The following is a 27175-nucleotide window of genomic DNA, read 5'->3' as shown; positions in this document are numbered from 1 at the left end:
AAATTTTGTTCAAGAACATCAAATTCGTTTGACGTGAGACCTAAGACCAGATCATTATATTTAGCTTCGACTACAAAAGACTTCAGTTATCAATTTATTATTGTCACGTGACCAGCATCAGAAGCCAGAACCACAACGAATTCCAAATTTCAATAACCTCATTTCTTGTTTACGAATTGTCAATTGAGGGCGCTATAACAGGCTCACATCACGAAAGATAATGACAGCATTAACATTTTGCATTTAAAATAATTAAAATACTGGAGTATCAGTCTGCTTTTGTTCAACTGTAGTCACTCACATCTTCATGAATTAATACGGATGCCAAGATGATGTTGATTTTGCCTCAGTAAGTTCTGCAGGGACATGAGAAACGAGGGGCGTGAATCTTGCACAAACTCCCCGTATTGCCGTTCGATTGCGTTGAACCAGTTCCGGGAAAACTAGAGCGATGCCTGGTAAGTTTTTATAGGGAGAGAGGAATGCAGTATTCACACGTCAGTGCTTTGGTTGTGTACAAAGCTATGGAGAGTGTGAAAAAAAGGTTCTTCCCAACTGCTTCAGTCTTACTCCTAGAACTAGTATGAGGCTCCACTACATGTAGCCCCATAAATGTGGCCTATTTATTTACTGGACTGCCTCCGTAAACATAGGCCACACATCCACATGTACAAAAAACGTGTCGACTTTGCCAAATTTTGATTTTCACATTTAGGCTTACTTTGTAGATTTTTTTTGCTTTAGAAGCATTCTCACCCTCTATAAAGGCTAATCAGAAAGTGCTGCCTTTTCAGATGTTTAATTTTTGTGAAATTTCATGTTGAAATTTTGATACGCAAACGTGTGCAAATGAATCCGGAAATTTCACGAAAAAGGCAGCACTTTCTGATTAGCCTATATAGAGGGTGAGAATGCTTCTAAAGCAAAAAAAACCGTAAAAAGTAAGCCTAAATGTGAAAATCAAAATTTGGCAAAGTCGACACGCTTTTTGTACATGTGGATGTGTGCCTATGTTTACGGAGGCAGTCCAGTAAATAGGCCACATTTATGGGGCTACACTACACGGAGCCTCATGGTTCTAGGAGTACTTCGCTCAGTTGGACTTCAAACTCAAAGTAACGCATTAAAAGATGCACCTTTTAGTTTCTAATTTGCCAATTATTCAATTAAATGTGTCTCTACCATTTTAATAATATTTAAAAGTGGAATTTTACAGTCTATAATCAGTACAAGTAGATGTCAATTCATATTATGACAATTTGTCTTTCTCTTTACACCCAAAACCCGATTTTATTTATTCTCCTCAAAAACCAATAATCTTCAATGGTCGATGGTGCATGAAATTTATTGGGGTAAATCCATTGTATTTTTTTAAATTTATTTCTATATGTAATATTTACTCTCATGGTTGATTTTGATTTTTGAAATTGCTTATAATTGGCATTTTCCTACACACTTTGTTTTTTCGTTGTGTAAATTACACTTTATATTCTGCGCTTTGCCTTTCTTTATGCATGACCGAAATGCACACGCATGGGCTCCCTTTTTTTCCCTGGTATCCCGCTCACTGCTTGGCATTGATGCATACCAGGCGTGTTTACCAGCATGACCCATTACGTTTATGCAGGGTGCTGTAACTGCCTGTCATCATGTAAGCCTCGGTACAAGCGTTTGGTGGACAGCATATTCCCAGCGGATCCCGAGGTGAGTTTGGATATAGTCCGAGTAACTTGGACCCAACTTATATAAGATTTGAGGCTTTGCATGGTGGGGTATCGGTATCGTTTCGGGTTTTTGCGGTAACACCATGTGCTAATAACTACTGCTTAGAAGATATTAGTTCTGAGAAGAACTTGTCCTGCTTATTATCAACTTGCTAAGTAGTTTTTTGTTCTGTTTAGAACAGTCCTGCTGTAAGTTCTAAAAGAACTTGTCTTTGGTCTCAACGTTTCGACTAGCCTGCTCTAGTCATCGTCAGGAGACTGGACAATTTGGACATGGTCTGGCGATAGTAGGGTCCAAGCCCATTCCTCGACCTAGACAACACAGTCACTGACAGTCCCAAAAACCAACATTTTCCAACAAAAAACATCAGATTTCACCTTCAAAACGGCCTCCAAATTACTAGATATGCCACCTGAGGTACAAGTAGACATCGATAATTAAGATAGTTGTACTGAAGTTTACTTACGATCCGGAAAAAAGTGAAATTTTCCGTTCATTTCGGAGAGCTCCCCTCGCGATCTTGAACACGTTAAAATTGCGATCGTGTTTAAAGTTTGAACGACGCGATTTCTTCTACATGCCCAGCGTACATTCGATGGTCCCCGTATCCCGTATGCGATTCCGTTACCGAGCGCGCGCGATGCATCGATTATGATAATGAGTCACGTTTGTAAACACATACATGTGCATTTCGAACTGTAAAAGGGAATCAGGAACCAGCTTGAACTGGTACCCGCTATAAAAGCTGCGCTAGTTCCCGACTCCCTATTATCGTTTGAAATGCACATGTGTTTACAAACGTGATCCAGTCTACTCATTATCATAATCAATGCATCGCGCGCGCTCGGTAACGGAATCGCACTCGGGATACGGGGACCATCGAATGTACGCTGGGCATGTAGAAGAAATCGCGTCGTTCAAACTTTAAACACGATCGCAAATTTAACGTGTTCAAGATCGCGAGGGGAGCTCTCCGAAATGAACGGAAAATTTCACTTTTTTCCGGATCGTAAGTAAACTTCAGTACAACTATCTTAATTATCGATGTCTACTTGTACCTCAGGTGGCATATCTAGTAATTTGGAGGCCGTTTTGAAGGTGAAATCTGATGTTTTTTGTTGGAAAATGTTGGTTTTTGGGACCGTCAGTGACTGTGTTGTCTAGGTCGAGGAATGGGCTTGGACCCTACTATCGCCAGACCATGTCCAAATTTTTAAAAAGGCGATAAGTTGGGTCCAAGTTACTCGGACTAGTTTGGATATACATACATGATCTGGCATCATGTTTACAAAAAAACCTACATGTAGGACCTAATGTTGTGCATCAGGGGGGGGGGGGGGTCAGACAAGTCGACCGTTGAGACAACTCGACCGTATGTGCGATAAATGGAAAGACAAGTCGACTGTTGAGACAAGTCGCCTCGCATGTTTTGGGCCTAGTTTCGGGGATAGTGCCGGGGACTTTGACGGCGGCTGGTCGCCGTTTGGGAGTGATGACACATGAGTTTTTTGTTGTTGCATATAACAGAGCCGATATAGCGCAGCATGATTGTCCGTGCACATCGTTCGTTTTTTTCAAGGCCACGTGCGTGCATCCCCGGTCAACGTGGCCGTACCGTGCACGGTGACATCGTTTGTGCCGGGCCTGTGCGCCCATTTGCTGCGCCGGTCGACGTGCCTGCGTGTGACCGGTCGACTTGTCCAGAGTCGAGTTGTCTCAACAGTCGACTTGTCTGACATTCGCATCGGGTCAGGTTGACCAGGCCAAACCGACCCGAAACATTCTATTAAAAACCGAATCCGAACCGAAAACGATCTGAACTTCCCATATTTGGCCCGACCCGACCCGACCCGAAAGAAATTCAAGCAAAAATGACCCCAAAAAAAACCCCTGAATATTGATTCTCTTGCTTTGGCAATTCTGTCCACTTTTTGTGCCTGAACTTACCCGCATTGCATGGAAATCGTTGTCTAATCGTTACAGAATCATAGCATACGATACAGTGAAGACTCATAAGCTAAACTACTGGTGGGCCCACACGTTATAGAATGTGCGTGTCTGTACGTGATAGACCGCAAACATACACGCACATTGACGTTGGTCGTACTGGGCGTGGCACAGTATAATCTGTAATAATATTGCACCTCGTGAATTTGCAAACTGTTCCCATTTATTTTAGGTTTTGGGTTTTTTTTCACATATTGCTTAACCGACCCGTCCTGACCAAAAACTCGCAAACGCAAAACTGAAACCGACCCGCCCAGACTGAAATGGTGGACAATGCGACCAAAGTTTTGGGTTGGGTCTTTTTCAGTTTCGGGTCGGTTTTGCACAACATTAATGTACATGTACAGTTCTGTAAGCACACCAGTAGCGTTTTCATTAGGTCTCTCATCAGTCCAACTGCAGTAGATATAGCTGTTATTTTTCTTTGCTGGAAGTATACAGAGTAACAGCCTCTGCAATGCCGGATGTAAGTTAACAGTTGGTAGACCCGGTCAGCAATCTGGAGGTCTCAGGTTCAAACCCCGCTCTAGTCAATTTGATATTCATCCTTTAAAAAAAAGAGACTATTATAACGTGCCAAGCTAGATTCCCCATTGTGGTTCATTTGAACATTTGTAATAAAAAGCCATATTCTGTCTGAGTGCAAGTCCCAGTTTTGCAGCATTGTTATTTTTGCTAGCGACTTGACTTTGGGCTTGATCCTTGGCTACATATTGGTTCATGGCTTCTGACTAACGCCCCTTGAACAAAGACACTGATAACATGGGGATCCGGCAACCTAGGGCTTGATACCTCAGTTGGTAGAGCACCGGAACAGCAATCTGGAGATTTAGGTTCAAACCCCACTTTGCAGTCTATTTCTGTGTTCAACCTTTAAAAAGAACAGTTTACTATAATTGCACCTCAGTCAGTTTTACTTGAAAGTGGGTTTTTCAGCATTTTCTCTTTATTTTAAAATGTAAACCGTGTGGATTTCTATGACTTGGACTTCGAAAATACTGCTAGCAAATAATATGAAACACAACATTTGACAATGACAATATTTCTTGTTCAATTTTTGTTTGTGTCAGGATGGCTTGGTGCGTAGTAACATGGAGAAGCTGACTTTCTACGCCGTCTCTCATAATGAGAAACTGGATCGTATTGGAGGATACCTGGCCCACCGACTGGACAGAGATGTCTACCGACAGAGGATTGGGTAATATACATACATGTACAAATATAAATGGGTTAAGGAGAAGTAGTGCAGTAGTACTGGTCCTGAGGTGTTGGCTTTAATTTGTTGGCTTTAATCTCCTGACACAAAAAGCGAAGGGAAGCAATCAAAGTCAGGCAACACATTTGAGGTCGACTTTGGGGGAAAATTAATTGGAAATGCTTCATGCACCTTCAATCACCATCAATGTGAAAGAAAAAATACCAGTGGGGTATTTTTTGTGTGTCGCCCAAATGTATGTTTTGGGAAACACCTACCAGTCCTAAATTCTTTATATTACCGTGTGTACAAATGTATGGCCGTATTCATCCGTACATGTATGTTAAAGTTTATGTTAAAGTTTTTCAAAATAATTACTCTCCTTACCCAAGTATTCACCTGAATTCCATGAAACTTGGACACAAGGGTCATTGATTGTTTTAAAAAGTGCACATTTTGCCTTTTGTTACAAACACGAAACATAAAAGGGAGACACATGTGGTCCTCGGACCACTTGTAATAGTTTGTGACATCAAAATGTTGTTGAGTTGCACTTTTGGTTAAATAAAAAGGGACATATATGGATGTGTTTTTCACGTATGCAGCTCAATTTTCATTCAAAATCTTGCACTACAAGCACATCAAAAATAGTTATTTAAATTCACTCTGTAAAGCAGCGGCAGTGTAGCATGGCCGTGCTTATTCTGGCATGGGACTGAGTCCTTCAAAGATCTCCTAAAAGAGGTTTACTATGCATGAAGACGATTAACAGGTATACTCCCAAAGCAAGTGCTTTGGACATGTAATTTGCAGCCTAAATGAAACTGAACAGATGCTCAGATACAAATGTCTGAACTGAACCTGAATCAAACCAGAGGGCTTGTTTGCAAATGTTCAAACCGTATTTAAATATTTGGTAAACGTTAACAAAAATTAACTGCAAATTCACATCCTGACTGTCAATACACATGGCGTTTGAAATAACTAACCCTAACCGCGCTGAATCCTTCAAAATCCTCTTTGCCGAAGTGGAGGAATTTGGAGGATTGAGGTTACATGGCAAAAGTGAGGTTACATGGCAAAAGTGTGTTACTTATTTCATAGGATGCACTTTGTCAAGGTCTTAGGCCAGACCTTGTGTTGTTTTTGCTCAGCCATGCATAAATACAGGCCTGTATTATGCTTGAAATCCTCCGTACTGCTCCAGGATGTCACTGGCCAAGCCTCAACATATTGACAGTCACTGCCGCAGGATTTTGCAGGATTCAGGCAGTGGTCACCCCTTCACGGACCATATTCAAGAAATTATGGAGGAATTTGCAGGATTGAGGCTAAATGCTATTTTTCCATGAGGCCAATTGGAGGATTTTGCAGGATTGAGGCTACATCCTAGCAAAAAGGTCTAGGAAGTTAGGGTTAATAAATTGTTTTAAATAACGAAAAAAATGCTATTCTGATATTTAGTGGATGATCAAATATTTGCATATGTGACACAGCACGATTTAGATTTGTTTGCAATGTTGATGATTTGTTTTTCCTTTGTTGCTTTAGATACGTAGTCATCTCAATGCAGGCTCTGGATCAGCTCCTCCTGGCTTGCCACGCCCAGAGCCTGAATCTCTTCGTGGAGAGTTTCCTCAGGATGGTCCACAAGTTGCTAGAGTCCAACATGCCTGAGCTGCAGATACTTGGAACAAACTCAGTGAGTGCCATGTCGATTCATAACCCTAACCTTTCCAAATCCACCACAGAGTTTTAGAGGATTTCTCTGGGGGTGGAGGGGCATCTAGGAAGGTGTAGAGACCAGCAACTATTAATTTTAAATATGCATTCCCCGTGCTATTTTCGAGTTTCCCCTCAAAAAATAGATATTTTTTTTCCAATTGCTATTTTCCTAGCAATATAAAAGGTGTTCTCTTTTCAGTGGGACATTGAACTAAAAAATCCACTGACGTTTAGTTGTTGAATTGTTTATTCACAAAATTTATTCTGCTCTCAAAGGGTGGTCATTATTGCACAAAATGAAAGACCTTTTTCAGAGGGTTGCAGACACCCCAATTCGAAATAATAATTTCGTTAAAACAAACATACAATATAGAATTTGTAAGGAGTAAAAAAATCCATTCTTTGAAGAGAATAGGTTATTCATTTTTAAACTTCCCTCTCTGTCTGGCAAATTCTACAAAGTCATCCCAGGCAGTCAAAATCAATCAATCAAGTGACTGTTTTTATCAGTTAAGAGCTCCCTGCTTAACAAAGCAGGATTGACTGGCTGTGACTGTTTGATGTAACTTGATACAGCCTTGCCATGACTGCAGGTGATAGGCCGGCTGTACTTACATGTACCCGATACCTGCTTTTGTCTGTTGACTGAACTTGACTAGTCACAGTGCTTATTGAAAATGTGATCCGACTGTTGGTGACTAGCCTGTGTATAAAGGCATTGCAGCAGAAGTGGATTGATATTTTTTACTGTCCATGACCGATTCCTTCAAACGCTAGCTCACATGTTTGCGACACCCTTTGGAAAAGCAACATAATAGTGACTAAAATAACGGCGAGCGAGGGCTCAAATGGTTTATCGACCAAATTTCTGTACCCCAAAATTCCTTCGCGTGTTACTTACATGAAAATAACAGTTTTCAAGGCATAAGGGCTGAACTTTCATATTTTACTTAAAATGATCTTTGCAACTGCTTTTATTTCTTGGTAGTTTTTGAACCCCAAAAAGCACATTCTGCCAAAAGTGCAAATTTAAGTGGCTGAAAAATGTGCACTGTTTCATTGACTTCCATTGTGCAATATCTATTTTAGGGCTTCTGAAATTCTCAACAGTTCTCATTTTGTTGGGCTGGATTACATTGTTTGGTGTTCTTTTTCTGCTCCATCAGTTTGTGAAGTTTTCTCAGATTGAGGAGGACACACCGTCTTACCATCGCACCTACGATTTCTTCATCTCGAAGTTTGCCTCTATGTGTCACAACAACAGCGACCACGCAGAAACAAGACGCAAGTGAGTCTTACCCTTGTATTGTAGATGTCCCCTAACGTAGTGCAGCCCGAAATGTTGGGCATTCTGATATTTCGCCTCTAGTGCCTTGCTAGAGCAAAGGTTTGACCTTGAATTGCATTGTAAGTGACATTTTATCAGGCTTTAATCATTCCCATTCAGATACCGTGAGTATGCCTACCAGTTACAAAGTTGAAAAGAAATTTTACCTTGGTCACATGTTGGTACTATTTTTACAAGTGCGCGGTGAACTCTTTTCAAGTACATGCAACCAAAGAAAAACCAAATAAATTCCGACAAACATGTAGTTTGATAGGTGTGTGGAGAATTTTTCAACTTGAAAGAAATCCTTAAAATGTTCACCTGGGAATTTTTAAGATTTGTTCGAGTACGACACGTTAGTGAACACTCTGCCGATTTTGGGCCCAATTTCTGGACACCACCATTTTTAAATTTCAGACTGTTACAAATTTCATTGCACTAAAATTACCCACAAGGGTTGAACAGCAAGCATTATTAAGGTGATAGTATCAGTATTTAACTCAATGAATTTTAAACTTGTCAGCAAAGAGGTTTGGCAACACTGCAGCAGGAAAGTTGACGGAAACATCAAAGTGCACCACGTTAGGGAACTCAAAGTATTTGACTCAAATTGACTAATGTGGCTGCTCACCACTTACAATCAGGGCCTAATTTCATGACTCCGCTTACTGTAGCAGAAAAGTCTGCGCTTACGGTAAGCATATTTCACGGGTAAGCGAGGAATTTTGGCTTCTGCGCTTGTGAACATCCCGTGACTAAGGATTCTGTGCTTACAGGGTTAGCACAGAAGTTTTCTGCTAGCGCGGTTAGCAAACAGTGGTGATCGTAAGCGCAGAATTCTGTGGTAAGCAGAGCCTTGAAATTGGGCCCTGATATGGGAAAAGTATTTAAGCTTGACAATTGATTGAAGCACCCACTAGTTAGGACGCAGAGCAGTAGATGGCAAAGTGCTCACTCAGTAGATCCCAATCACTCCCTTTTGGGTCTTTGCTAAAGTTTGCTGATCAATGCTGTAGTCAAGACCATCACAAGACTACACACAAGACCAATTGTAGAGCAAGCACAACACCCGGCCATTCACAAGAAACAGGGCACGAATAATGACAAAGGAATGCCTTCCTTGCAGTTCATTTGAATAGCTTGAGACTTAATTTGAGACTGGAGGTCCTCTGTTGGTCTTGTACTGGTCTAGCAAGGTCTTGTTTATAATTGATCGGGATTGGCCGACTGGCAGAAAACACACTCAAAAGACAAAAGGTGAGTTGTCTTAAAATGTTACCAAAAAAATCTACAGTTATCAAGTAGTCACTGGGGCAGTGATTTTCCAAATCAAAATCAGAGATAAAATGAAAATCTCCTTTGAACTGTGACCTATGACATGACTTTGACCTCTTATTCTTTACAGAATTCGTCTAGCTGGCCTCAAGGGCTTACAGGGTGTAGTGCGCAAGACAGTCAGCGACGAACTACAAGTTAATATCTGGGACACCACCTACATGGACAAAATTGTCCCTTCTTTTCTCTTCAACATGAACGAGGGGTTCGACAGGTGCGATTTTGTTGATATGTTTGTTTTGTATGGGGTTATGTAATAAAAAAGACCATTAGAAATAGTGCAAGTACAAGAAACGTACCAACGTAACGGCTCAAAAAATGTTGCAGGAAGTCAGGGGTTCGAGTCCCACCCGGCTTGTACTCATATTCGTACTCATGACAAAGTACTCCTACTTTTTTTTTAAGTGAAAACTTTTTTTTCATGAGTACGAGTACGAGCAGCCAATAATGTTATTGAGAACAAGTACTTTTCCATAAGTAGGAGCGAATTTCAAGGATACACGTGTTCCCAAGGGCGTTTTTGCTGTCAAACTAGGCATTAAACAAATGCAGAAACCTTTCAAACAATAGAAAGTTTGTTCTTTTCTAGCACTCTTCTTTTTTTTCTTCAATTCTTGCAGGAGATCATTTGCAACAGAAAAAGTACTTTATCATTAGTACGAGGACTGTGTCTTGAGTATAAGAGTACATTCTCATGAGTACGAGTACGAGTACCAAAAATATACTCAAGTACGAGTACTGCAACACTTGTATACAGTGTTCATAAAATACGACAGTGAAGGGCAAAACCCAATACTGAATTTCCCAAAGCAAATTCCATCTTGTAAATGATTTCTAGACCCTTTTTGTTTGTTCATTGTAGTCACGAGTCTCCAGTTCATGATCACCCAGAGGAGAAGCCTGAGGTGTTGGCTGATTCCTGTCTTCGTGATGTCATGAGACGTGCAGCCTACGCAAACATCCATACAGTCATCAAGCCTGTACTCAAGTATGTTTATCCACTACAATGGCGGATCCAGGGGGGGGGCCAAAGGGGGCCATGGCCCCCCCCCCCAAAAACGAAACCAATTTTTTTTTTTTTTTTTAATGTGACATCGCAATAAAGGCAGGCAATGAGTACACCACCATCTTTTCCTCAAAAAAACATTGGTTAAAGTGGTCAGAATTTGCCTCAGATCGCATCACAGAGCATCTAGAATCCAAAAAAATTTCGGGGCCCTTAAGCGGGCCCCGAACCCCACGCCGTAATTTTTTTGACCCACTTTTTGGGGGGACCAAAATTTTTTTGGGCCCCCCAAAAAATTGTGTTCTGGATCCGCCCTTGATCCACTAACAACTTATCTACTCTAACTCCTGCCTTTTATGAAACCAAGGATTCTTCAAAGCTGTAGCTTTGGAAGCATAAAGAAAACTATATCCAGCTTCGGCTTCATATCTGGCTTTAGAATAATTTTGAAGCCTTTTAATGTCCAGACCAAACGTGACAAGCCTCCACGGGGGTCATTTGAGGTCGTTTACAAATGCACAAAATTTGACTTTTTTGAAGAACACAAACCGCGGAAAAGGCGACACATGCGATGGGCAGATCACTTGTTTTGAATAGTTTCAACCCTCTGAAAATGCGCTTATATTTTGGGTTGCTTTTGCGCCCATTGCGCAAAGAAAGGTACCCCTGAATTATTGTAGGACAAATGTAGGACCACAAATAATTCAAAATTTGCAAAGTAAATCTTCCATAAAGTAATGTTGGCAGAGTTTTTTGATTCAGTGTCTAATTGAAAAGTGAAGAACAATTTAAAAACAAAAATCTATTTTTGGAGTGTAACTCAACAATAGCACAGGAAGTGCAAAATTGAGAATGCCATATTTCACACCAACTTGGTTTTGTCCTTCCAGACACCTAGACCTGCATGAGTTGTGGGTGCCCAACAACTTTGCCATTAAAGTCTTCAAAGGAATCATGTACTCCATACAGGTAGTGTAGCACTTTTTAAAATATTTAGATTAAACCAATGCCATAAACCTTCAGTGTGAGTCAATAAGAAAGTGACCGAGTCAATTTTTTTTTAAGATATGGGGTTCGCTGCATTTAATAAAAAATAATATAGGAATAATGTACATGTCATTGACTAGTAACTGTGGAAATTTCAAAATGTGGAAATTTCAGGTAATTTGTATACCCTATTCACAAGTTATTTCCATTTTAATAGAAATAATATAAAATTCAGCTGTCCACCACTGATCATTTACCAATATGCATTGATGTATACTCTTTATTCATAAATACCTAAGACAGTTTACCCGTTCCTATTGGTTGAAAATCTGTCACGTGGGTGGTCAACAGCTGATAATGTACCGGCTGATTTTAAATACTTCCTCCACCGATGCATTTTGCATGCATAAATTCTGATAGCTAGGATCAATTTCAGTAATTCTTTTTTCAGATGGGTAGGAGAAAATGTTTCATTGGTGTATCAAATATAAGTACTTTTTATAAGGAGAAGAAATCACTCATTTTGGTCACTTTCTTTTTGACGCACATTGTAGAGAAGTCCTAAAGAATTCTATGAAACATACTGCAAGGGCCAGAAAAATTAAATGTCTGACAATGAAAGTAGATAATGTCTGGTCAATCCTATTACAGAGGAATAACGGAAACCTTCAGTTGTTATATTAGATACATCTTGGATGATTGAGGAAGGTTCACAGCAAAAAATGCTTTATCGTGAGTAAAGGTGAATTAACGATCACAAATGTCAGATGCTAGATTGTACAAAATGAGTCTTAAAAATTTTGTTTTTCACCAAGTGTTTTTGTATATGCTATAGAGAGATCTTACATTCCTCATTTTGATAAATCACTCAGTTTGACATCTGAAATAAATGCAGATATTATGCGAATGAAAATGTTGACTGCTCGTATTGATTTCCACTGCGCATGATTTTTGAATTTTTTTTCTTTTTATTTATTATCCAAAGTAGCGCAGGCAACTTTAGTTGGGTTGGGTTTGGTCACGCGTTGTCAATTCTTTCTTTTTACAGTCCCAGTACCGCTATGTCACGCCCCACTTTCTACTGCTCCACCTGGACGAGCACATGAAGAACACGCCGAAGATCAAACGCAGCATCGTGGAGATTCTCAAGGAGATTGTGGCCATCGCCGCAGATGGCGCGGTGGGGCCCTCGGTCCTTGAGATCTTCAACACCCTCTTGCGACACTTACGGATGTCCGTGGACGAACGTCTGTCCGGGGGACAGGCATCGTCCACTGACCGCTCGGCCTCTAGCTCCAAGAAGACAAAGCAGAAATTTGATGAGAACGAGGAGATATTATTCGAGGAGGCAATCATTGACACGATTGGTAAGAATAAAAGCAGTCGAACTAGGATTTTTATCAAGAGTGACAAATGGACTGCTCCTTCTTTGGTTATTAACAATGCCCACTTTGCACGGTGGGCAACAACACACACATATCCCAATGCCACACAGCATTCTTTGCACATGTTACGTGTAAGTGCATGCGTGTCAGATTTTCGGTTATGCTGTCATTTGGCTGTGATTGGTCACAATTGTTTGTAAATATTCGTCAATGGCAGGGATAGCCCACGAACGTCTCTTGATTTATTTCCAGTTGGGTCCCTTGGTAGAAGATGTGAAAGGAAATTACAGTTTTAGTGGTGGGAGGAAAACCCCAGAATGATATTCTAGGGAAAACCAATGGAATCAGGCAGGGACTGAAAAGCCCAGTCCACATATTGGCCCAGGCTGGATTCGAACCAGGTTCAGAGGGATGGAAGTCGAGGAAAGTACCTCTACGCCAACCTTATCATCATAACATCATGGGGCTGGAACTTAACGGATCGTCATATTGAAACTAGTGGCTGAAGGCAAAGTAAGGAGTAGGGGAATTATATAATTTCAGTACTCTTTATGATCCATGTATAGTGCTTTATACCTGTCTCAAAGTGCTTCACAGTTATTACCCCTGAGATTTTTTTATGTGCAGCAGCTTGAGATCAGTGCAATCTGATCTCCACCCTCATACGTCCCCATTTATTCTCCTGGAATGAGAGAGAGGCAATTGCAGTAAAGTGTCTTGCCCAAGAACACAAGCACCATGTTCCTCATTAGGGTTCCAACCCACAACCCATGGCACATGAGTTGAACACCGTAACCATTGCAATAAAGTGTCTTGCCCAAGGCCACAAGCACCATGTTCCCGTCAGGGTTCCAGCCCACAAACCATGGCACATGAGTCGAACACAATAACCATTGCAGTAAAGTGTCTTGCCCAAGAACACAAGCCCCATGTTCCCGTCAGGTTTCCAACCCACAAACCATGGCACACAAGTCGAACACCATAAGCATTGGAATACGGAGCTCCACGGATCTCCACACATTTATTTGATAAATATTGCAATAATTGGTCTTGTTTGTTTTGTCATGGTCAGGTGCCTTTGCCAACATCCTCCCTGATTACCAGAAGATTGAAATCATGATGTTCATCATGGGCAAGGTTCCCATGCCTAGAGACCGTAGCAGCACAGTACTACAGGAAGAGGATCATCCCCTATCACTGGAACCCAAAGGGTATGTCACGATTATTGAACTTGTTTAACCTTTTCCTTTCCACATTAAAGGTACAGTCCATCATTTGCAGCTATCAAAAAAGTAACTGTTGTGATTATGTTGAAAAGCATACTTGGTATAAAGATTGTAATGGGACTATATTCCCTGTAAAATTATTCTTTTTGACAAGTTGTATTTTTTAAGAAATCAATGAAAGAAGGCCTTTCCTATGATGCGTCTAACGATGCATCATTGGAAATGTCCATCAATAGTTCATTTTTTTTATGGTGAAGTGCTCGCAAGCGTTGACACGGTGAGCGCGGTTGCAAAAATTCGTCGGCCGAGTGCGTGACATCACGTAGCTGCCATTGGTTCAGTGAGAATGAGTCTTGAACGCTGAATTCAGGCCCAATTGAAAACATGACTCAGCAACTTTTGACTTGAAAATCGAGATCCTAGAATATTGTTTTTCTCAGAATATACAGCATTCACTGAGCTAAAACTTCATCAGGTTAGTTGTTCAGCACCCTTCTTTAATCTTTGAGCACTTTTGTTGCTTCAAACGAACATAAGGCACAAATCACAAATGATGGACGCTACCTTTAATTATTGACATGGCCCTCCTCAGATCCAAATTGTTTGTTCACTACATTGTGAAAATATTGACTTTTGGTTGAAAACTCGCATTTCATTCAACCCAGATTTCCAATAAGTTATCAACAACGAAAATTGTAAATGAACTATTTCTCCCTTTTTTTTTCTAGGGAAGGAGACATTCTTGTTCAGGACATGCTTCTCAAGAGTTTATTGGAGGTAGGTGTCAAAAAAATCTCTTTAAATTTATTCATCGTTTGTCCATATGAAAAATGTCTTAACCCTAAAGGGGCGGGGGGGAGGGCCCTCATAGCCTTGATTTTTTTTTTTGCGACCCAAGTTGTTTTGACTTTTTAGCCTCAAGCCTTGCGCATCTTTTGATACCAAAAACATAGAATTTAATTTAATTTACCCATGTACGTCGTGTACACAGAGCAGAATTACCATTCGTACATATGAATAGTTAATTAGCCATAATTCCAAAACCCTTTGACCTATAGTCATGAAATTTCTTGGGTGTGTTCATGATGAGTTGTTCTATGCATGTACCGAGTTTCAAATTTTTTCGTCACTTGATGGCCGAGACCTTGGGGGGGGGGCGGAGCTGAAGTAAAGCATAATCAGTTTCCTAGTGCAGTACTCACTCCAACAGATTCCAAAGAAACACATGCAGTTGGATTTTGAAGGGTTGGGGTGGTTAGGGTTAACCTTTCAGTACTGATTTCAAAAGTTGACAAATAAAAATGTTGTTTTGTGTCAATATGTTGAATGGATATTTATAGGACATTTGTGGGGTTTTATTCAGCCATGTGATATTTTGTTCTGTAGGTGGGCACAAAGTACACCACTGTCTCCATGGCAACTACCTTCCCAGCATCCTTCTTTCAGCCTCTTCTCAACATGTCTGTCATTACAAATCCAGGTATGGAATCAGTCACATTTTCTTCCCTGAAAGACACTGGATCGGACATTCACTTGTGCTGAGCCACACTACAAACTTCTGATACAGGGGTGTGTATTGGAACCGAGTACCCGAGTACCCAAGTACCCGAGTGCTGATGTCAGGAACTGGTTCGAGATTACGGAATCGTTAACCCTTTTACAAATTGCTTGGTAACTATTGTGACAATGAAACAGAAAGGTCTTGAATTCCATTTGTGGGGAATTTTCAAAATGAAAGCCAGGATACATGGAAAACCAAAATCAGATTTTCAAGTTTATGTGCATTTTAACGCACGACAGATGACGCTCGCGAAAGTTGCAGTTACACCGTAATGGTCTGCACGTGCTGCCAATTTTCATTTAGCTAGGGTGGTGTTTGCATATGCACGCTACCCCTGTACGATAGTTCCACAATTTCTTAGTAAAGTGCACGTGTAGTAGACTATCGTGACCTGTGCGATAGTCGACTGCACATATATTTTTTCCCTGTGGGTGAATCCTCACGTACGTGCCTGGTAAATAGCAAAACTTGCAGCTTACATGTGATGGTGAATGAACCAGTGAGAATTCGGCTCTTGCTCATGAATATGTATGAGGTACAGTAAATTTGTTTGCCCTTCACTGACATAATGTTATATTTCTACTGCAATGCCACAGGTATCCGTGTCATTGTACAAGAGATTCTCCACACGCTCATTGACCGACGTGATAACGTCATCAAGCTATATGCGAACCGTGGTATTGTCAAGAACATCGCTGACCTCGAACTGAAATGTGAAAAGGCTTCGCGGCAGGATATCATGTTCATGAGAAAGGTAATTTAAAGTCTGATCCTGGCTAGCGCGCCGATTGTCAGGTTGACGTAGGGGTCAACCTAATTTAATTATCACATGGGATGTGTCATGCGTCTCCATTCTGTGTGTGCTTGTCAACCTGACCAATAAGATCTACAGGTACCTAACTGCAGAAGCATGAGGCCGTTGCCAGTCCTCATTTACACGTGTGTAGTGAGGTCTGGTCTCTGGCCTATGGAAAATTTGTGTAAGTAAAGTAAAGTCTGTCCCGAGCCAATGTGGCTCATCAGGCCGGCGTTTATCTCCGGTTTCAGTAGCATGAAACGACTGAGAATATTTCTACCCCCCCCCCCCCCCCCCCGGATGGGATGCCAGTCCATCGCAGGTTACTCCCCAGCTAATGCCGGTACCCATTTATACTCCTGGGTGGAGAGAGGCAAGTGGGGGTGAAGTGCCTTACCCAAGGACACAATATATGACCAGCGGCTGGATTCGAACCCCGGACCCTCTGATCATGAGTCACGAACCCTAACCACTAGGCCACACACTCCCTGAGAGTTTTGTGTAATATCTATTTATTTTCTCCCCTGAACAGCACGGAGCAGAGTTCCAGTGGCACATCTTTGAGAACCTGATCCGGGTCAAGAACACCACCAAGAACTTTGTGGCCATCTACTGCACCATGGCGCTGCTGTGCGTGGAGCTTGGGACAGACGATATCCTGGTGGATTTGGTCAAACTGGCCCTGGCTCTGCAGGTAAGGCCACGTCCGAATAACCTGTCTACAGCCGACAATATAACACCTAGGTTCTGGAGTTCATTCCAGCCACTTCCATGTAGCCAAGTAATTTGGATACAGCCTGAATTTCTTCTCTTGTTTGTGGTATAAGTTAGGTTCTTGACCCGTAGAGGGTGTTCTTTATGAAGCTTGATGGACTGCTCATAGGGTTGCAGGCCGGTAAATAGGCCCAAAATTGGCTACGCTTGCATAATCATGATTTGCATGCCCTCTAATTCTCTGCTATTAGAGCATTTTGTGGGCCATGAACTTGAGGGTTTGTAAAAAAAGAAAGAAGGGGGAGCCATGCACAGGACTGCGACCTCGTATTTCTGTGAAATTTGGATGAAATTGGGCCCTAAAATTGCACTATTTTTCAATGGAGTGTAGACATCATTCTTTGAAATGGCAATGGGTTTCATGACTACTTTTAGGGGTGATCATCTTTGGATAGAAAAGTTGTCAGATTACCACCCCCAACCCCCTCCCCCGTCCCCAAAAAAATAAATTATAAATTAAATAAATAAAAATTGGACAAAAATAAAATATGCAAAAAAAAAAAGGATGTTACACACATTGTAAATCCTACACATGGTGCCTGTACATTGTTTGTACTGCATTCCCATAAAATCTGAGGTCAACTTGCACGCTCTATTTGTGCTACGACCAATGGAGAGTGCAACTCACAAATTCGGTCATGCACAGATAAACTGTGCTTAAATGTATGTCATCTAGCTTGTTGTTGTATTTTCACCTTCATAGGATCATGCCTGCGACCCCAACTGCAAAATGCCCCTGACTCACCTGTACGCTATCCACAGCATCGTCGCCCAGTACTTGAATCTGATTGGTCAGTTGACTGCCATTCCGTCGTTGTGCCAGCACATCTCCCAGGTACGTGTGGAGCTTTAGTCGCCTCTGTGTTTGCTCAACACAAATCAAGTCAAAATATATGAACCCTAACCTCTCAAAATCCTCTTTGCAAAATAGAGGATTTTGCAGGATTGAGGCTATACAGCAAAAGTGTGTGGCTGCTTTCCAATGATGCACTGTGTCAAGGTCTTGGGCCGGACCTTGTGTTGTTTATGCTCAGCCGTGCATAAATATAGGCCTATATTATACTTGAATTCCTCTGCACTGCTCCAGGATGTCACTGGCTCTGCCTCACCTTATTGTCAGTGATTGCTGGAGGATTTTTCAGGGTTGAGGCAGTGGTCACCCCTCCAAGGACCACATTCAAGAAATAACAGAGGATTTTGCAGGATTGAGGCTGTATGCAATTTTACATGGAGGCAGTTGGAGAACTTTGCAGGATTGAGGTTATATCTTAGCAAAATGCCTAGGGAGTTAGGGTTAATGCATTTTTTGGAAGGGATGTTGGAAGGCAACCTTGCTTTGTGTCGAGAAAAATCGAAGATGCGTTTTCACATTTTTCTCAAAAAGTATATCTACTGAGCTGAAAATTTGACAGGTTTTTTATTAACCTGCTTCAGATTGATTGTATTGTTCCTTGAGTTGCCAAAAATACATTTCATTTTTTGTCCATTACATATAATAGACAGCATCCCAACGGTTCTTGAACGTAGCCAATATTCAATGTAGTCTTATCAAGACAGTGTGTTGTTTTGTCTAGGTCATTGAGGAGAGACGCAAGAGCGCCCCCTATCTTCTCCCGCCAATAAGCGTGGAGGACAAAGTTCCGGCAACAAGGCAAGTTGAGCTGGTACCCTGTAAACCACGGAGCAGCTTTTCAGTCTGCTTATCATTCCCTGCATAGACCAATCATCTAATTGTCCTAGTATTGACCTTAAAACCAGGCCAAGTTCGAGCAAGGACCATTAGTCGACTAGTGGTTGATTTGTGATGTACCTTACGCCTGTGCACTGGTAGCAACGTGCGAACGTCCCTAGTCAAACACTGGTCAAAATGTCATCGCAAAACTTCTGGATCCTGGCTCTCTGCTAGCGTTATGAATGCGCGCGGCTATTGGTTACCAGCGGAGCAACCAACCCCAGTAGGCTGGTTCCAAATAGTCGACTAGCGTAGTCAACCACCGTCGACTAGACAGAGTTCGGGCAAACGTTAGTTAACCATTGGTCAACTATAGTCCTTGCGCGAACTTGGCCCTAGCTGACAATTACACTAGCCAATAGCGGCCTCTTTTGTCCATGCAGAGAGAGGTTCCTATAAGTCGCACAAAATGGCCGAGTGTGGCAGATTGTTCTTGACGGCGTGTATATTGTTCTTGCAAAACCCCGACGAATAGGTGGTGTGTGATCCTGTTCCTAGGACAGTGTTCATGGGTCGTGTTCTTGCTGTTCGAGCGCCAGAACAATATACAAATATTGAGTGGCTCAGAGTGAAATTGGAGGAAAAATGTCGCTCGGTAAAATATGGACTTTTTTCCATTTCACTCGTCCAATTTAAAGCCACTCAATATTTGTTTTATATAACTGACATGTAGATCCTTGTCATTTGATATATTTGGACTTTTATTTGCATACGAAATTGGTGGAAAATGTATTTCTCTCTTCCCAACCACCCCTTCACGAAAATGTTTGAACCCAACGCTGTAGCGCTGACTCTTTGGAACAATACGCGCTACGTGCAACGTTGAATGGCACACCAGCATGCATTTGCACACAAGTACCGCATCATGGAACAAGAATGACGGATCCTAACTGTTGAATAGTACATGTATTTCCCAACTTTTTGGGCCCCAACACAAATGGGAGTAATAACGAATGTCACGTGATGTGAGTTCCACCAATCAAATGACAAGGATGTGTATGTCAGTTGTATAATAGTCAAGAACATTCCGCCCGAACTCGGCCATGGAGTCTGAAATCTTTGCATATTGTGATCTGATTTGTCAGCTTAATGTTATTGCTATTGTTTTAATTGCATCTAATGAAAGATGTTTATTCTGTACTCAGAGTTAGGGACATTTTATTAGTTTTTCATGTGTTTTACACAGTGTTGCAGTTAAGTACATTTCCATGAATACGAGTACCAGTACTTCGAGTACAAGAACATTTCAATGCTTACACATGTTATCAATTTGCCCTTGAGCATTAAACTGGGGTCTGGCCATGATGACTGATAGCCAGGCAAATGATTCCAATCCCAACCGTAGCCCTTTTTCACAACATGCAGGATTTTGCACAGCTTACTTAACACAGCACTGAAATTGATAAAGGCAAGGAACTCGGTCACAGTGTCCAACACTGTTGCTGTGATCAATTGACCATTGTGCAGTGAGGCGTGATGGAAATTGAATATCACTCATAGGGGTTTAGGCCAAAGGCTTAGGAGTATCTGCACAATTAAAGATGTTCAAAATTTACTTTGTGGTTTTGTTTCAAAAATATTTATTTTCAAATTGAACCACACCGGGAAACTGACTAGGTGAATTATAACAATTGAAAAGTTGAACAAAGAAATTGACTGGAGCGAGGCTTGAACCTGCGACCTCCGGATAACTGGTCCGGTGCTCTACCAACTGAGCTATCCAGCCCTATGTTGGCGGTTCCCCAATTAGTCAATATCTTTGTTCAAGGGCGCAAGTCAGAAACCGTAAACCAGCATGCCATACGGCCAGGGATCACGCCCAAAGTCACGACACAGACCTGGGAAATAGCAAATGGGTATCACTCGGAGAGGATACGGCTTTTTATTACACATTTTCAAATGAACCACACAGGGAAACTGACTAGGTGAATAAACTACGTTGCTATTTCCCAGGTCTGTATTGTGACTTTGGCCGTGATCCTTAGCTGTATGGCATACTGGTTTATGGCTTCTGACTAGCGCCCCTTGAACAAAGACATTGACTAATTGGGGAACCACCAACATATGGCTGGATAGCTCAGTTGGTAAGAGCACCGGAACGGTTATCCGGAGGTCGCAGGTTCAAACCCCGCTCCAGTCAATGTCTTTGTTCAACTTTTTAATCAAAAATATTTAGACGGACACTTTTTGGGGACACATCGTAGACTAATTAGGTGAACTAAATTAGAAGCTTTTTTGAGGTGAAACCATGTCTGCCTGCAAGCGCGTGCATTTTGTATGGAAGGAGTCCAGAGTGCGTGCGTACTAACTGAGCGCCACTTGCGCAAGCCTGGTTCCACCTCAGAAAATGGCAGCCGCCGGATTAGGCCCCAAAAAAAGGGTCCGGTTTCTGGTATGTGCGCTCGTCGCTGTAGCCATGCTCGTCGGCAAAATTAAAAATTTTGATGTAAGATGATGTCTCAAAAGATGATGTCTCAAAACCGGCAAACTCACTGGTTTGACTGGAATCCTGCTACTGCACAATTTTTAATGTGTTTTTAGATGGGATTACGATCGAGTATAAGCTTTATGTTGCCTCTCTGGGCTCCCATATATTTTGCACTAAATTTAGTCGGGCACCATTTGTAGTCATCAGCCGACATTTGAAGGCGAAAAAAGTATAAAAATAGGCGCGTCACCGCACCACTTTTGGGGCAAGCTCCATACCAGAAGCCGAAGACTTTTTGTTTTGGCCTTAGTCTATAGTAAGCCATACTTCTCACCCAAACTTGCTCATGAATTTTCTACAACTGTTTATGTGTCTTTCCCTACATTAGTCCAAGAGGTGTGGCTCCCGACCTGCTTTTCCATGTCGACAGCATCAGCGAGGCGCTAGCCAGCAGCGGCCATGATGTCACGCGTCTCTCTCTTCCATACATCCATGTTCAGGAACCACAAAATGGTGAGCAGTGAGCCAGTTTTAACTGAGTTGCCGAGCATAAACTTAGGTGAGAGCAATTTGGGTCAACAGTTTTCCATTTTGGTGGCAGAGCGACAAGTTGTTTAGTTGGTAGACCACTGGTATAATGTTCTGCACTTTGCAGGTTCGAATGCGGCTTCAGTCAATTTCTTTGTGCAATCCAATGTTATTTTGTACTGGAATACGATGAAATCACAAATTTGAAATGCAAATTAACTTTGGCAGTCAACATTAAAGGTAGAGTATATTACTTGTCATTTGTGCATTTTGTTCATTTGAAGCAACAAACGTGCTCAAAATCTAGAAAAGGGTGATAAACTACTAACCTGGTGAAGCTCTAGCTCAGTGAAAGCTGTAAATTCCAAGAAAATTATATTCTAGGACTTTGATTTCAGTTCAAAGTTGCCGAGTCATGTTTTAAATAGCACCAGAAATCAGCGTCCGAGACATGGTCTCATTTAGCCGATAGCAGCTACGCGATGTCACGCACTGAATCGACAAATAATAGCAACCGGGCACATCTGTGTCATGTCAATGCTTGTGCACACCCATTCACGACTTTGCTGAATTAAAAACGAGCTACTAACCGAAATTTCCAAAGACGTGTCTTTAGATGTATACGCATCTTTGGAAATGACCTTTTTTATTGTTTTGTTTTTTTCAAAATGACAGCATGCCAGAAAGAATAATTTTACAGGGAGTTTAGTGCCATTACTATCTTTAAACCAAGTATGTTTTTCAACAATAATTTTGTTAGTTACTTTTTGGATAGCTGCAAATGATATAATCTATCTTTAACAGCTTACTTATGAAATCAAAACTTGGGAAAGGGGTTTCCCCCTAATTTTTTGGAGAAAAAAATTTAAACAAAAGAAAAAGAACCAGAACCATAAATGGGAACCTTTTGAACTACTTGTATAAGTGTAATGACAGGATGCAAGTCGTCTTTATTTTTTTACGCTTTTGATTTTTGTAGTTGACACTCGACCGAGGAGTTTGACGGATGTTGGCTCCATTAATGTTGACTTTGAGCTACTCCACTCATCACCAACAGCTGGACGGGTATGTACTCTGCAAAGACTGAGACTACAACAGGAGTTGTAAAAAGTGCGTCGTAAAAACCTACTTTTGGCTCCGGACCCCAGAACAAAATTTGTTACCGCCAACCCTGTCTGGAACCTCCCACAATAAAATAAAACAAGATCAATCGGATCTCGGAAGCTGTGGACCAACGAATGCGTGTTCATGCATGAGCCACGTGATTGTGCCATGTACCAATCGTACTTAAAGTTCAAAGGCCAAAAAATATGAGAACCAAGGAAAAAAAACAGACGCCCGTATGTTTCCTCAATCAAACGTTATCACAAATCAATCGTTCTTCGGTTACAAGTCAGTTACAGGTCAATCATAATATCCAGTTGAGAAACACTCGTTCCCATTGACAATTATCATGTTAATATTGGCAAAAGCGGCCATTGTGAATAGCGCCACCTAGTGTCATAAAGTATCCAGTCACTGACTACTGATGATATATAATGCTCAGCCTCCATAAAAATCCTGTAGTCTAGATTTCAGGGGAAAAATTGTTCCAGCTAAAGTTACTAGCTCACTAGCTGCCCATCGTTACCTGTCTGCAGCCTCACACTGAACTCTCACCCCCCCCCCCCACCATACAAATTGGTATGGCGATACACATGTATAGTCCAACAAATGTTTTTGCAACTTGTTTACAGAAACGGCCGCCAGAGGAGGTGACCTTCGAGAGTTTGAAGCAGGTCTTGATCAGCGGTATAAACGACAGCTCGGCTGAAGACGAACGGCAGAAGAGGCTAGATGTGCTTCATAGCTTCCAGAACTCCACACTGGATGAGCTAGCTGCGGCAGCGGACACCAGGGTAAGGGGAGGAAGGGTGTGGTCACGGGCTGGGGATGAACTGACACTAGGGTAGGGGGTGACCTGACACTAGGGTAGGGAAAAGGCTTGGTTAGGGGGTGAGGGATTGGGGGAGGGGGTTGATGAGCTAGCTGCGGCAGCTGACACCGGGGTAAGGGGAAGGTTTTGGTCACGGGGTGGGGATGAACTGACACTAGGGTAGGGGAATGTTTGGTTAGGGGGTGGGGGATTGGGGGAGGGGTTGATGAACTAGCTGCGGCAGCTGACACCAGGGTAAGGGGAAGGGTGTGGTCACAGGGTGGGGATAAACTGACACTAGGGTGGGGGAATGTTTGGTTAGGGGTGGGGGATTGGGGGAGGGGTTGATGAACTAGCTGTGGCAGCTGACATCAGGGTAAGGGGAAGGGTGTGGTCATGGGGTGGGGATGAACTGACACTAGGGTAGGGGAATGTTTGGTTAGGGGGTGGGGGATTGGGGGAGGGGGTTGATGAGCTAGCTGCGGCAGCGGACACCAGGGTAAGGGGAAGGGTGTGGTCATGGGGTGGGGATGAACTGACACTAGGGTGGGGGAATGTTTGGTCAGGGGGGTGGGGATTGGGGGAGGGGTTGATGAGCTAGCTGCGGCAGCTGACACCAGGGTAAGGGGAAGGGTGTGGTCATGGGGTGGGGATGAACTGACACTAGGGTAGGGGATGACCTGACACTAGGGTAGGGAAAAGGCTTGGTTAGGGGGTGGGGGATTGGTGGAGGGGATTGATGAATTGGTTGGGGCTGTTAACACAAGAATAGGAGAAAGGGTTTTGTTAGGGGGCAGGGATTGGATAAGGGGACAAGCTGGATGCGGTGGCTGATACTCGGTTAATAGGGAAAGAACTTGGTTAGGGGGTACCGGTAGGGACTTGGTAGTCTGAGTATCACCCATTGTCCAACGGAGCTCACTCTGTCTCCGGTCCAACATCTGATATATCTAAGTATGCAAATGTATGCAACCCCGCGCGCCAACCAATCAGAGTCAACTTTACTAAATCGTTTCATTTGGAAATCTGGACCAAGTTCTTGATTGGTCAATGTGAATGCCATGTTTTTGTAATACAACGGGCATGGAGAGATAATAGAACCATTAAATAAAACCTAGACACGACATTGGCTCTCAAAACTGTTGGCAAAGTGCTATGCATGACACGCAAGAGGGCATTCGCATTATACGTGCGTTATTTAAAATATAACAGGACGTTGGCACATCGCGTAATATCATTACAGGCCACGTGACGCAGCCTGTTTGTGCTCGATTTACAACGTAAAAGCATAATACAATGTAGATACCGTGTCTAGGTGTTATTTATAGATATCAATGACAACGGGTAACCAAGGACCCGATATAGAAGGCGCCTGCTGAATGGTCAGAATCTCGATGTCAAGACGTGGTCTAGTTGCATAATTGATCGCCGAATCTGCTCGAATATCACATCCCCTCACTGCGAAAGGGTCTATTACATAGACTGCTGTGCCAGCTGACAACAGCAGCAGTCACCAGGGCAGGGGAATGGTTTTGTAAGTCTGTGGGGATGTAGAGGAGGGAGGTATATTTAAAAATTGTTTAGAGTACATGTTAAGTTGTTCTTTTTTTGTTACAGAATGAAAAATGGCAGCAGAAGTTGAATGATATTCTTGACACGGTAACAAAGTAAGTCACTTTGATTTAATTTGGATCTTAAGAATACATGTGTGTACACTTTATACATATGATCCCATCTTTTTAAAATGTGTCACATGTTGCCAGAGCTATTTTGAGTTGGAGGCCCACGAGCACATCTTGAAAAATTGAAATTAAAAAGAACAGTCAACAGTTTTACATACATAACATCTGCATTAACTTTGAAAGTTTGTGATGTATCATAATAAAGAACGGAGTATTCTCTCGAATGCTTATGGTTAATGCAAAAGTGGACAATAGCCTAAAGACCCATTTTTAGGATCCAGTGGTAAATACACATAATTAATTTTTTTAACTTTACCTCATACATATTTATGAGCGAGAGCCAAATTCTTATTGGTCCATTCACCATCAACCATTTACCAATTGCGCATGCGAGGATTCACACAAAGGGTCAATACGCCTGCGCAGTCGACTATCGTTTGGGTTACACGTGTGATGTGTACTACGCATGCACTGTAATAAGCATTTGAGAAAGTATCGCACGGTGATAGTGCGCACATTGCCCTAGCTACATGAAAAGATGGCGGCACACACCCAGCAACATTTTGTCGAAATAACTACTGCGTAACTCAAAATTTCCGTCAATATCTATGAGGTAAAGTTAAATAAATGTAACAAGGTTTGTTTAAGGTGGATAGTCGATATTAGCTTTCCTTGGTGCTGAAAGTCAACAAAGTAGTTCCCTCAGCTTTGCCTCTGAACTACTCTGTCAGCTTCCAATACCTTGGTGAGCTAATATCAACTATCCACCCTCAAATCATGTTATATTTGTATAATATTTACTGACTTTTTTCCAAAATATATGTGTGTTTTTGTGTGTGTGCAGAAGCCCTCAGACACCAGCAGGAAGCCCCACCAGGCCTGATCCCTCAACACCGCTACAGTTCCAATCCATCCCAACCTACGAGATGAAATTCCCAGAACTCTGCGTCTACTAACCTAACCGTCTCAGACCACGGATCCTCTACACAAGGATAAACAACTTCCCCAAATTTCTGGTTAGACGCGTGATACGGCACTTGCGCCTCGTGCGTGCACGTGCGCACATGTGCGCGAGACTCGGCACGCAACTGTAGTCTTTTTGTGCTCAAATTTCTGTCAGGACGCCAGCTGTCGGCGATCATGGCGGGCACGCATTGTTCTACATGTTCTATGCGTTGTTCTATGCCCGGATGCGGCATATCACGCATGCGGACAATCCGTTCCGTACATTTTGTACACAAGCTCAGATGAGTCGTTTATCCTTGTGTAGAGGATCCGTGCTCAGACTCAGTTCTGGAGGATTTTACTATGGTCTCCGTGCACAAGTACCCCCTCAACGATTACGGGAGAGTTGGGGGAGACCACTGGCATACATTGCCAACAGTGCCTGACGCTCAAGCGAAGATGCTATGCTTTGTGCACATTCAGATTAAAATGAGTTGTGTGTACTTCGCGCCATATGCGTGCGAGTCAGTATTGTTGATGTACCCTAATGTGGCGCGGCCCCTAACGTGGCGCACTTTGATTTTTCGCCTGTAGCGCCTAGCTAGAGCAAAAGTTTTAACTGAAATTTCACAGAAAGTGAAATTTCATCAAGTTCTAAACACTCCCGTTCATAAATCGCGAGTTTATTTACCTGTTACAAAGTAAAAAGAAAAATTTTTTTGGCGTGATTTTCCGATTTTATTTTCAAGTGCAAAGTGAACTCTTTGAAAATGCCCCGAAAAATAAGAAAATAATTTTCTGACAAACATCTGGCTGGGTATGTAAGTAGAGATAATAATGATTGATCAGAATTTATCAAGTTTACAGAAATTCTTAAATGTTAATTTAGAATTTTC

At 42.1% G+C, this 27175-nt stretch overlaps 1 protein-coding gene and 2 non-coding genes across 3 annotated transcripts; 2 read left to right on the top strand and 1 right to left on the bottom strand.

Annotated features, from left to right (window-relative positions):
* The first annotated feature begins 175 nt into the window (after positions 1-175).
* Positions 176-26906, top strand: LOC119728785 (protein EFR3 homolog B-like). The gene is made up of 21 exons (XM_038201180.1): positions 176-458; positions 1628-1704; positions 4803-4930; positions 6479-6629; positions 7819-7940; positions 9385-9528; positions 10177-10302; positions 11211-11289; positions 12356-12674; positions 13765-13903; positions 14647-14695; positions 15305-15398; positions 16076-16233; positions 16808-16969; positions 17753-17884; positions 18624-18700; positions 21598-21722; positions 22717-22802; positions 23474-23635; positions 25270-25319; positions 26179-26906. Exons 1-21 carry the CDS (start codon positions 452-454, stop codon positions 26288-26290), a joined length of 2499 nt encoding a protein of 832 aa, XP_038057108.1. The 5' UTR covers positions 176-451; the 3' UTR covers positions 26291-26906.
* Trnat-agu lies at positions 20435-20507 on the bottom strand. Its single transcript has one exon. It is a non-coding gene; the product is annotated as a tRNA-Thr (tRNA).
* Positions 20848-20921, top strand: Trnat-ggu. Its single transcript has one exon. It is a non-coding gene; the product is annotated as a tRNA-Thr (tRNA).
* Positions 26907-27175: the final 269 nt, after the last annotated feature.

This window comes from Patiria miniata, unplaced genomic scaffold, assembly GCF_015706575.1.
Source record: "Patiria miniata isolate m_02_andy unplaced genomic scaffold, ASM1570657v1 HiC_scaffold_20, whole genome shotgun sequence".
In the NCBI taxonomy this organism is placed as follows: Eukaryota; Metazoa; Echinodermata; class Asteroidea; order Valvatida; family Asterinidae; genus Patiria; species Patiria miniata.
Note: the sequence above shows the minus strand (reverse complement) of the source record. Positions and strands in the feature narration are given on the sequence as shown.